This window comes from Bradysia coprophila, unplaced genomic scaffold (genome assembly GCF_014529535.1).
Source record: "Bradysia coprophila strain Holo2 unplaced genomic scaffold, BU_Bcop_v1 contig_232, whole genome shotgun sequence".
In the NCBI taxonomy this organism is placed as follows: domain Eukaryota; kingdom Metazoa; phylum Arthropoda; class Insecta; order Diptera; family Sciaridae; genus Bradysia; species Bradysia coprophila.
In genome coordinates this window covers 22,635,662-22,648,333 of record NW_023503493.1, presented here as the reverse complement: position 1 = coordinate 22,648,333, position 12,672 = coordinate 22,635,662, and the positions used below count along the sequence as shown (strand labels likewise).

Here is a 12,672-nt window from a genome sequence, read left to right as displayed (position 1 = left end):
ATGCTTAAACGATGGACTCTTGTATTCGAGTTAACATTTCCCACCGAAGAACAACATTTTCCGAAGAAGATTTTGGGCTGTCAGTTGCTATGCTTTTTGTCGTTTCAGGTTATGTTTCACTGCTCTGATTTCGATTGCGATAAATTTAATTAAATTTAGCACGTATGCGCGAAACTCCATAAGCTCGAGAAACTCCAATCGCTAATTGATATTTTCCAATAAAAATATTCAGTTGAGACACGTTTTTATTGTACTTTTTTACAATTTTACACAGCAACAAAAACAAGAATAGACCGGCTGAAGCCTGGTGAGGTCTTTTTTCATTTTTTTTTAAATTTCTGTTTACTACTAGCTTGGTACTCATTCAAGTACCACTTTGGTATTCAACTACCAAATTTTGGAATTATAAATAGGCAAGCGAGCCGATTAATTTCATCAGTCGGTGTGCAGCTCTCAAACAGTAAACATATCTACAACATCCGTATTAGTCAACTACCAAATACTCGATTTTTAAATAGACCAGCAGGCAGAATAATTTCGTCAGTCGGTGTGCGTCTCTCGAGTAAGAAACATCTTTGCTGCTATATAGTTTGGGGGTCTAACTACCAACAACTACCAAACTTTCAAATTGCAATGTCTGCTATGAGCGATCGGTTACCAGATAACAAATAATAATTGATTTGCCTGGTGTTGGTTTGCTCATAGTAGCATTGCAATTTACCACTGTGGTAGTCAACTACCAAATATTTGAGTTATAAATAGGCAAGCAGGCAGAGTAATTTCGTCAGTCGGTGTGCGTCTCTTGAGTAAGAAACATCTTTGCTGCTAAATATTTTGGGGGTCCAACTACCAACAACTACCAAACTTTCAAATTGCAATGTCTGCTATGAGCGATCGGTTACCAGATAACAAATAACAATTGATTTGCCTGGTGTTGGTTTGCTCATAGTAGCATTGCAATTCTAACTTTTATCAATCACATTTGATTTGTGACACAGACGGACGGACGGACGGACAGACGGACGGACGGACAGACAGATGAAGTGCCCACAATAGGTCCATAGGAAAAAAAGACCTAAAAACTTTGACAGTCGGAAATTCACGTAATGTGTGGTAGCACTCATGTAGCAAAGATAGATGACCAACGGTTGCGGTTTGATGCATATCTCAACGGCCAAAAATTCGCTGTTTGTATCGTTGTCTACTATATCACAGAACACTATCAGCTTGCTTGTAAACTCATGGTGGACCAAGATCGCAACTCCACCTGCACGCCTTGCAGTTTGTATTCTTATATCGCTGCGATACACCTCGAACATACTGGGCACACTACTGGAAATGTCCTTATCAAACATTGTTTCGGTAAAACAGAGGGCTTTGTACGGCGAATTGTAAAATCAAAATTCAAAATTCACAAAATTTTAATTTCAATTCTAAAAGATTCATTGCGAATTTTACGTCACCATCTATACAACTGATGAAGTGATTGAAAAACCAAAAACATCAATCGGAATATTTTCAATAAGTTTTGAATGATACAGTATTCTGTGCAAATCATGGCCCTACGTTAGTGAAGGGCCGTGACGCAAGTCCGTTCACACTGAAAAATTTGACAAAAAATTTTTTCCGCAGGACTGAACTTTTTGACTTTTTCCCCTTTGCTCCTACTACCCCCAAAGTATTTTATTCGTAATCTGGGCGTCCATACGAGTTCAACGAGCTATCACACGCCTCATAAGGTTTGGCCGAGATATTAAATTTCAAAACTTGGAAATTTGCAGAAATTTGTATGAAGAAATTCATTTTCATACATTTTGAAATTGATGAATTTTACCAACCTTTGTCACTCTGTCACTCTGTTAACCGAAACTTTTGAATTTACAGGCGGATTTGGCTGAAATTTTCAGGGTATGTTAAGGACGTAATACTAAGAAATACTAATTTGAAGGAATTTTTATAAAAGCTTATAATTTCGGAGTTATGAGCGTGTTAAGCTATTGAGCTATGGAACATATAACTCGGAAAATATGGCAGATAGAAAGTTCGTTTAAAAGACAAATTTATAGAGTTTCAGATTTCATTCGACACGTGTTTCATGGTTTTCCTAAAAAGTCGTCTATTTGGGAGCTATGAGCGTTTTAAGTGCGAGCTATGTCAGCCATAACTCGGAAAATACTGCGGATAGAAAGTTCGTGTAAAAGACAAAGTTATAGAGTTTTAGATTCTAGTCGATACGTGTTTCATGGTTTTCCTAAAAAGTCTTCTATTTGGGAGCTATGAGCGTTTTAAGTGCGAACTATGTCATCCATAACTCGGAAAATACGGCAGGTGGAAACTTTGTGTAAAAGACAAAGTTATAGAGTTTTAGATTCTAGTCGATGAATGTTTCATGGTTTCCCTAAAAAGTCGCTTATTTTGGAGATATGGGCGTTTTAAGTGCGAGCTATGTCAGCCATAACTCGGAAAATACTGCAGATAGAAAGTTCGTTTAAAAGACAAATTGATAGAGTTTCACATTCTATTCGACACGTGTTTCATGGTTTACCTAAAAAGACGTCTATTTGGAAGCTATGAGCGTTTTAAGTGCGAGCTATGTCAGCCATAACTCGGAAAATACAGCAGATGGAAACTTCGTGTAAAAGACAAAGTTATAGAGTTTTAGATTCTAGTCGATGCGTGTTTCATGGTTTCCCTAAAAAGTCGTTTATCTTGGAGATATGGGCGTTTTAAGTGCGAGCTATGTCAGCAATAACTCGGAAAATACAGAAGATGGAAACTTCGTGTAAAAGACAAAGTTATAGAGTTTTAGATTCTAGTCGATGCGTGCTTCATGGTTTTCCTAAAAAGTCGCTTATTTTGGAGACATGGGCGTTTTAAGTGCGAGCTATGTCAGCCATAACTCGGAAAATACTGCAGATAGAAAGTTCGTTTAAAAGACAAATTGATAGAGTTTTACATTCTAGTCGACACGTGTTTCATGGTTTTCTTAAAAAGTCGCTTATTTGGGAGCTATGAGCGTTTTAAGTGCCTCAAATTTTCGATTTTGGTCAAATTTTCGATATTCGTGAATTTTTCAATTTTATACTTTTCGATTTTTATCAAATTTTTGAATTCCGTAAAATTTTCGATTTTCGTCAAATGAAAGCTGGAAGGTTGAGATCAAAGAGAAAGTTATACAGTTTTCTAAGAAGAATATTTTCGTTCAAACTGCATAGTATAATTGTCTATTATCTTCGACCCAATTCTAAAAAATCACAACTTACAAAGGAGCTGATATCGCCCAAAACCACTTGCAGTGGAGGTGTGACGCAAGTCCTGTTATCCACTTACAAAAGAACTGATATCGGTGTAGGTGACGCTTACAGATTCTACACGCAAAAAGATATGCGTCACAAATGGCAGCTGATGAGCAAAGTACGCGAAAGTTTTATCAACAAAAATCTTACCAGAAAAATTTTAGGAAGAAAATTATAATAAAAAAGTTTGCGTCACAAGTGGCAGATGTTGAGGAAGGAAAATTTTTATAATTGTGAAATATATTCCTTTAATGAATGGAATTCAAACGGAAGAAAGCCGAATCATCTGCCACTTTTTGACGCAAACTTTTTTATTATAATTTTCTTCCTAAACTTTTTCTGGTAAGATTTTTGTTGATAAAACTTTCGCGTACTTTGCTCATCAGCTGCCATTTGTGATGCATATCTTTTTGCGTGTAGAATCTGTAAGCGTCACATACACCGATATCAGTTCTTTTGTAAGTGGATAACAGGACTTGCGTCACACCTCCACTGCAAGTGGTTTTGGGCGATAGCAACTCCGATAGGAGCAGAACATCTTTAAATAAAGATTTTATCTATCTATCTGGCTAGGAACGGGATTTACTTGAAAAAAATTATAAAAATCTGGCGAAGTCATATAGTTTTTTACATTGTTGGTAATCTTATCCGATTTTGTTGAACAAATCAACCAGATCTTGTTACTTATTTATAAATTTTTAGCTGCAGCACGTATGTTGTTAATTTATTTAGGTCAGAATTAAGTTGCTGAATGACTTACTTTATTTTCCAACATAAACTTGTGAGAGAAACTACCTCATATTATTCACAAAACACGTAAAAAAACACGTTCGAAAAAAAAACTGACTAGTTCATGTTAATGGTTGACTCTATACTTAAGCGAAACTGTTTAAGAAATAGCTTCTTGAAAAGTAATGCAACACTTTAATTGTTTTACTAAGAAAGTTTTTTCACGCTATACAACAGCGAAAACAAAAGCTCCAATTAAAACATACCCACATGCAACAAGGTCATAAAGAACACTCGTCTATCGCAAATATAAATTTACTTGCGTTAATATTAAAGTTTCAAATTTGTATTTCTCTAAGCTAAATATATAAAGCCTTTCGATGACCTTCAATCTGTTTTTTCCTGTGAATATTTTCTAGCATTCGTATACAGTGTGTTCTTATCGGACGATAGCAATCTTAAAAGTAAATTACAAACTGTTTTCAAGCCGTAAAATAATAACAAAAAGTATACATAAGTGAAATTAGCAACAGCCAGTCATAGATTTTCAGTAGAAAGAAAAAAAGGAATTTCCTTATTACCAACTACAACACAAGAGACCTTAAACTTAGTAGATTTTATTATAAGATTGGACGCAATCAAATAAAGAAATCGTATTGCTAAAATGTGGAGTTGCAATTTATACCTCTTATAAAAATTGTTGGTGTGGCCTTGGGGAGTCTTTTTTTCTTCAATGAATTAAAGCTTAGCTTGCAGTATTGGTTGATTAATTTCCACTGCTATAAGGGAAGCGAAGTGCTTCTGGGTGTTTTTTTTAAATTGTAGTAGGAACTTGTAGAAATGTATGTTAATTAGAATAGTTCTTAAGAGTCTGGATGTGCAGAGTCTAGTGTCGCTGGACAAAATTTATTCTACCGAATTTCAGATTCAACGAAAAAAATGTGGTCTTTCAAATGGGGGACTGAAGTTTTGACAAGTTAATTTTAATCGACGTAAAACGTTATTCTAAACAAAAAATTGTTCAACGGTATTTCTCTAGAATGCAGTGGTCTTTTTATAAGTTCGTCTATCGAAACGTACAGCCGCCCGTAAGAAAATTGCAAAATGGCGGCCCTATATTTTTCATTTTACATTGTTTGTAGAAATTCTTTTGATCAGAATTGTGGATACCCATGTAGTTCTTGATACAGAACACCTTACACATACATATTTTCATCGAGACTGGAAACGGCCTCCGGCACATTTTAGGCGGCTGACAAAATTGAATCGATTTAGGGTCGTACTTTGTAAACATAAATGTTGTAGTTAATCGGACTGTACGCCAATTGAGGGTCAGCTCCGTGTGTGATTGTCCTTTTCCACTTACCTGGTTGGCCTAGCGTAATCTAGGATGCATAGTGATTGAAATACATCGCTCGCTGGGTATAGTGAAGTCAGAGTCGGAGTCGGATTTAGGATCGTACTTTGTAAACAAAATTAATTTTATAAAAAAATCTGTGCATTTTAGAGTCATATCGTAGAATAATTTTTGATTAGAATAACGTTCTGCGTCGAATTGGTCAAAACTTCAATCCTTCATTATGAAAATTTATTTACTTTGTCATGAGATGTCACTCTTAGTTTTCAGAAGCTCACCGTCACTATAGTTACAGAGTCACGTCCTAATTGTTTTAAAACTGGGGAGAAAGGTTGAAATTTTTAATTTCCGAGGTTAATAAACAGTCGAAATAGTTATTTATGTCATCGAGAGCGAAGTACTTTATTAGGCTCTGGATCTGTAATTATGACACGAGGCCGCACGCACATCGTGAGCCTAATCAAGTACTTTGCACCGAGATTCATACAACGTATATGCAACAGAGGCATCTAATGTTCGCAGATAACAGATGAAAATAATGTTGAATATATCAAGGATTCATTCACCATCAAAATAAAATAAAATTTGACCCCAAAAATTTTTCGGAAACTTTTGTCGGTTTTTCCATAAAAAAATATTTTGCACATAAACAACAGCGAAACCCAAATAATTTACTACTTATAAACCTGTAAAACTAACATTCCTGCATTAAGTATGGCAATTAGAAATTCAAACACGCATCACACATAATAAATTTTCTGTCGTTTTCACATATTCCGTATTTCAGAGAAGTCATTTATATTGCAGAGGAAGGCAGTCACATGGTGATAAATTAACACTTACAACTCTTTTTTTAGGACAATTTCAATGTTCTTCATATTGCGGCTATGTATTCCAGAGAAGATGTGGTCAAACTGCTTCTGAACAAACGTGGTGTGGATCCATTTACAACGGGTGGTGTAAGTATTTATAATAATATTTATCTGGAGTGTAAGTTTTATTGAAAAAATAGAGACCAGTATTACTATCCGTTTAGCGGCGACATAGATACGAAAAGTATAGCTTTCGAATCTATCATTTTTTAATTTAAGTTTCTGCAACAGATTGTTAAACAAAATCCTTCACGCATAATATGTTACGTAGATTATGGTTGTCGATAAAAATATCAGATGGATTTTTTTACAGACTCTGTATTCTCAGAATTCTGATGTTTTTCTTATGTCACCGATGTTGAAAATACAAGTGGTCAGTCCACCGACAGGTATACGTTAGTTTTAGCTTTTAATGCGAGTCCCAATAATTTACAACGAGACAAAGTTGCAAAAAAGAGTGAAAGCTAACCTGGTGTTTGCCTAATTTAAATAAAAGGAAGATTATCGTTCACAAATTCTCAGCTGAATGAGCTTTAAGCATTGTTTACTATAAGAATACACAATCACAGTTTGAATATTAGCGGAAAAACGGAGGACCAATATCCATTGATATTGAGTTAATAAAACTATTTTCCCTCCATAGTTACGCCCTCATATTATTTCAATACATAATGCTATCAACTCTTATTTGACCTATATTCTCCGACAGGAAGTCAACACTAATAAACAAAAAAAAACCTAGTTCTAGTTAAACTTCCTGTTATTAATAATAATATGCGATGGGTAATATAAATATGGTTACGGAAAATTCAAAAAAAAAAAAATAGAAAGAAAGGGAAGGAAAGCATACATGCAAAATATACATACACATGGAATTCTATACAGTTTTTCAATGAAAATTAGGAAAATATTAAGTTAGAAAAAGTTACAAAAAGGAAAAACCGGCAATGATATTACATCCGTAATTTACTCTATATTCATAGCTATAGGAAGAATAGACAATCAAGCATAACATATTTTCACTAATTAAAATGTTAAAATTATGCGTAGAAGAACGATGAACTGAAAAAAAATATTTTCTTGCTACGTAGAACATTGATCGTGTTTTGTTAAACGGAAATTGTTAGGCATTTTCGTTTCCGGATTTGAACATGATGTTTCATGAGCTACCAATTTGACATACAAGGAAAAACGTCATGTTACTCAGAGAATTATTGCCATAATTTTCTTTGAACTAAATCTACTTATTATGTTGACCATTTTATCGGAGTAAATTTAATTGTTGGAAATGATTAACCGAAAAACGAAATAAATTCCAAGGCTCAGCTCAAAATATTTGCCATCATCATACATGTGCCTACACAGGCATTCAGACACGCGGATTACTGTGAGCGATTTCGTTGGTAAAGTATATCTTTTGGTACTTCTACTAGCAAGATTCGAAGTATGTATAATATAAGGTTCCTGACCGTGATTTGTGGTATTGTGACAATTTTTAACTTTGTGTGTCATTTTCTTGGAATCATTTTATATCCAGGAGTAAGGGAGTATTGACTAACTTTATTGTGAAGATTAAACATTTGGCTTAGTAGTTAATCAATAATCAATAAATAATTGAAAAATTTCTTTAATTAAGTTTAATATTTTAATTGGATCGAGTTTGGCGGTATGGTGTCCGTGATTTGTGGTATTTTATATGAAGTTCAATAGAGACCGATATTTGGAGGTATTCCAAAACGTTACACAAATCATACCGCAAATCAAGGTCCAATAGAATCGTGATTTGCGGTATAATTTGTTTTACATGTAAGTTTACATAAGCAAATCATGGTCAAATTTTCGCATCCGCAAATCACGGTCAGGGACCTTACATTGTATATATCATCTTTACTTAAAGGGTTAAAGGGAATCTACACATGGCTAAATTGTTGCCTACATTTAAGGGGAAATTATTATTATTTTGATGATAATTTTGGACTCGCATCCTTTTTCGAAAAAATACGACCATTATTTGGTAATAAAATGTGTAAGTTTTCAGAAAAAATTTAAATGTTTGTGCTTATATAGGAGAATGGAGTTTAGAAACTAAGGGTAAAATCTATTACAATTTAGTACTTTTCTTCATGACTGCTGTCACTGAATTATTTTTTCGTGAACAAACTTCACTGCTGTGACATTTCATGGGAATGAATCAATGTGAAGTTGTTACACAAAAAAATAGTACAGTGAGATTGAAGTACTATAAAAAAAATGTGGCGCCTCTACAGGCCAACCGACTAGGCGAATAACGTAATACTGAGAATGAGAAAACTCAAAATATGTGTCAATTTTCGTGAAATATTGAGTTTGTCGGACTGAAAAAGCTCACATTTTAACACCAAACGATGGTTGTATTTTTTCCAAAAAGAATGCGAGTCCAAAATCATCATCAAAATAATAATAATTTTGCCCCGAAGTGTAGGCAACAATTAAGCGATGTGTAGATTCCTCATCTTAACCGATAGTAGATGATAATGCAACCGTCTGAAAGCACGTCGCTTGCAGGAGAGCATTGAAAATCCGCAAAATCATAGAAAACACTTTAAAAGGCTCAAGGAAATCAAACTGAAAATTTGAAAATGTATCCAGAATCAGTAAAAAATCCTTGATAAACGATAGGAAAATCCTTTGTCGACGTAATTTAGAAAAATCAGCCCATAGTGACTGACCGTTGAGCTTTTTCAATTAACATTTCGATTTTGTTCATACAGTAAGATTATGTATGAATTCCTTAACATCCTCCTAGTGCCCACTGGCACAAGCTCAAAAATAGATTTTAATAATTGTGCCATGGGATGTGAGTGTGATGCAAAGTTTGAAACAATACCACTGATGACTTGGCTAATTTGGTAAATGCAGTAAACCAATTTTAGACTGAGTGTCTACGATAGCTACGTACATGTTGTTAATGTTCTTAATTTAACTACACGTGGTTTGGCTTTTATAAATAAAACTGTTAGTACTGTACTTATGCCGCGTTTTATATGTGTGGATGTCTAAAGAATATACCAATCCTATAAAGTATAACAGATACCATAAGAGACAAGGATAAACAACACCTACCAACAATCATGCAACAACCATATTCGTGATTGAAATATTAAAATAAATGTTTTTATGTCACTAACTTTTACGTTAAACTTATTCAACATATATTCAACCCCCCAGCCACATAAATTGAAACCGGGGAAATCTATCAAGAGTGTATATGAAAGAACGTATAGGAAAATTGAAAATATTAACTGAAGGATGCCTGTGCCATTGTTGTAATACACAGAAGTTGTTTGTCGAGTTTTACTGTCTAATATAATGAGTTGGAATGGGAATAACAGTAAAACACGTATCACACTATCGTAATAAACTAATAGAATCGGGGTTATGCGAAAACAGGTGTAGGTGAGGAGGAAATTTTCATGATCAGTGAAAATGATAAACTTTTTCGGAATTTAGTTAGTGTTGGAAACTGGAGGTGTTTGGTAGTCGATTTCGGTCAAATTGAAAATTAAGACGGATTAAAGATTCATCGATTGTTCTAGAGAGATTCGGTTTTGATAGTGGCTCTGTTTTGTTATTTTTGTTGTATTGTATCTATAAAATAAAAACACGAGTACAATTCATTGACAGCCTCGACAACAGACACCCGTTCATATTGTGTGCAGCCGACAAACAGCCACCGCAACTAGTATACTACGAGCTCTACTCACTGCCGCTGGTAAGGATATTCGACTGAAAGCGGACGGAGTAAGTTACATTTTAATGCGGTTTTAATTATTAAGCAGTGACTTTAAGTGAGTGAAGTAACTGAAGTTAGTGAATTTGTTCGACAAACGATTTTCGCTACTTTTTTTTTTCATATTATTACATTTTCTAGCGAGACTTAAAAATAAAGTTCTTAGAACAAACATGTAAATGCAATGGCATGTTATATGTATAGTTATAATGCATGACATAGAGAACATTCCGTCTATGTATCACGAGACGACGGATTTTCTTTTCTTTTATTCAAAAAGCAAACAAAACGTACAACTGATTAAAAAACGCAGTAGAAAAAAAAAACGTAAACAAAAATGTGTTGCTATTAGATACCCACAGGTAATATACGCGATATATAATATCCTGTCGATGTCGATTTGTTTTTTTTATATTATTCCCAATATTCATGGATTGAGACGAAAAATATTTGCGTGTTGTCGATTCAAGTATCACAATTCTCCACAATATACACGTACTCATGCACTCGTCATAATGGAAAATTATTCTACATTTTATACTGGAACTACATGGTACGGTGTTTCGGGGAATGCCGAAACATCTAAACGGAGCCGCTGAACCCTTCATTCAGTTCATTATTACATTAACCAATAAATCTTCTACTTGCAATCGTCAATTCGTATGCGTTCTCCGTTCCAGTTCGTTCGTCAACCTGTTTGTGTTGTACTGATGTTACCATTTTTTTTTGTTTGAATTTCAATTTATAAATAATGAATGGGAATTTAAGGAGCTGTCTCTAATCGACTATCATGCCTATTGTTCAGATACTCGACTATCATGCCTATTGTTCGGATAAGGGTGATTACATTTGCTTATTCTGCGCCCTTTTATCATATTTAGGAAGAAGGTGAGATAAAATCGAGCTACATAAAGTTTTCGCCGAATAAAACTTTGAAGACGATGAGTACATTAAGGATTTGTGGGACTAGCTTGTTTCTATTGAATTGATATGTTAAGGAAGGAACGTGCATGCCATCAGTAAGATTGTATATCGTAAGAGGTTCCGGAAAACTAATGTTTCCACAGACCTGTTATTGCATCGATTTAAAACTATTTACTCAAAACCGTCTAGCCTAAATTAATTCTTTTTATTAATAGTCTGGCACGGAATCACGTCATAACAACATTGATTTGCCGAATTAACTTTTGTTTTGGTAATCTTGAAGGATGTTGTCCTTGGGAAAGAATTTCGCTTCGATATAGCTGTATATTTTTAGACTGTTCTTAATGAACGAATAAAAAAAAACATTCCAGCGTCAAATGTTTATTTATATCCCTTCGATTGCAATTCGTTTCGAATAATTTCGAACTAATCGAACGATCCAAGTATTCCAAAGCATAAGTGAAAAATCCTTCAACGCAACATTTTAATACACCACAGGGTACAGGGGAATTATATAAATCCTGCATGCATGTTGTTTCTGTACAGGAAAATGTATTTTATTTTCAAATTCAATTCGAAGCCAGGAAAAAAGTATTTAAATGAATTGTTTCGGGGGAGGGCCTATATTTGTTGTTATTTCGTCTGTTCGACGGATGAATGGTAAATCATATAAAATAAATGTCTTTTTTGGAGAGAAAATGTTTTAGTTAGATCAATAAGTAAGGATTGAATTCAATTGGGTATCAAATTTCTAGAGGTTGGATATATAAAATGTGAATATGATTATATTAGTTTGTCATGACTTCGCAATAAGTTTGGTTTATTCTTTTTATTATGAGTATATTTTCATAAAAAAAAACATTCCGAAAATATTTTTTTTTATTTTTATTTATTTTATTCTTTTTTTTTCGTCGGGTTTTCCTCTTGACTTTAATTTACCCTCCTGCTGACATGATGGGTATAGGGTTGAATGATATTATTGTTTTGGCGGGTCCGCAGTAGAACAATGCAAACGAAAGGATTCAGACGATATGTCAAAACAGATAAAAAGTTCCTATTCACAAGAGGCACTGGCAAATCGAAGCCGAACAAAACAAAGTGTCGTTGCAAATGTGAACAAATTGGCACCGGCCGAAGAAATTGATCTGGAACTATTTGGCCCAGTTTCTTCGGAACCGATGACGGTCGCGAATACAAATGCGAAGTCTGTGATTGCTAAAACGGCTGCATTACAAAAATTGGCGAGTAGTTTTGTTGCTTTGAATAAACGAAAAGCTGAGAAACGAGAAAAGGATAGGGGAACATGGAAGAGTCTAATACAAGGTGCTCTTGAATTACAGAAAGGCAAGATTCCATTACTATTGGCTGTGGAGGCTGGTAATCAGTCTATGTGCAGAGAATTGCTGTCTTCACAAACGGCGGAACAACTCAAGGTAAATTACGTTTTTATTTTCGATTCTTTTTTTTTCATTTTTCATTTAAAAATAAAAAATCGTACGCCGTATTGATTTCCGTAACCGAATTTGGTCGTAAAAATTTTCACATAAAAATGTAAATAAGTTGAAGTTGTTTGTAACCTTTCATTTGCCGCGCACACACATTCGATGATGTTTCTGCGCAGAAGCGTATCTAACAAAAATTTGCATATAATCTCAGTAATCAAATAAATATTTGTCGAACTATAGTAAACGTAAACTCCAATTCCTCCCCATTAAATAATTTGGG

The 12,672-nt window shown here is 34.3% G+C and overlaps 1 protein-coding gene across 4 annotated transcripts in view; it reads left to right on the top strand.

The window, feature by feature from the left end:
* The window catches only part of LOC119076361 (serine/threonine-protein phosphatase 6 regulatory ankyrin repeat subunit A), a 44,837-nt gene that overhangs the window by 16,860 nt on the left and 15,305 nt on the right, over nucleotides 1-12,672 (top strand). For all 4 annotated transcript variants that reach the window (XM_037183063.1, XM_037183062.1, XM_037183064.1 and 1 more), the window contains exons 3-5: nucleotides 6,240-6,341; nucleotides 9,918-10,034; nucleotides 12,288-12,380. In XM_037183063.1, coding sequence (XP_037038958.1) covers nucleotides 6,240-6,341; nucleotides 9,918-10,034; nucleotides 12,288-12,380 — 312 coding nt within the window. The remainder of the gene's footprint in view (nucleotides 1-6,239; nucleotides 6,342-9,917; nucleotides 10,035-12,287; nucleotides 12,381-12,672) is intronic.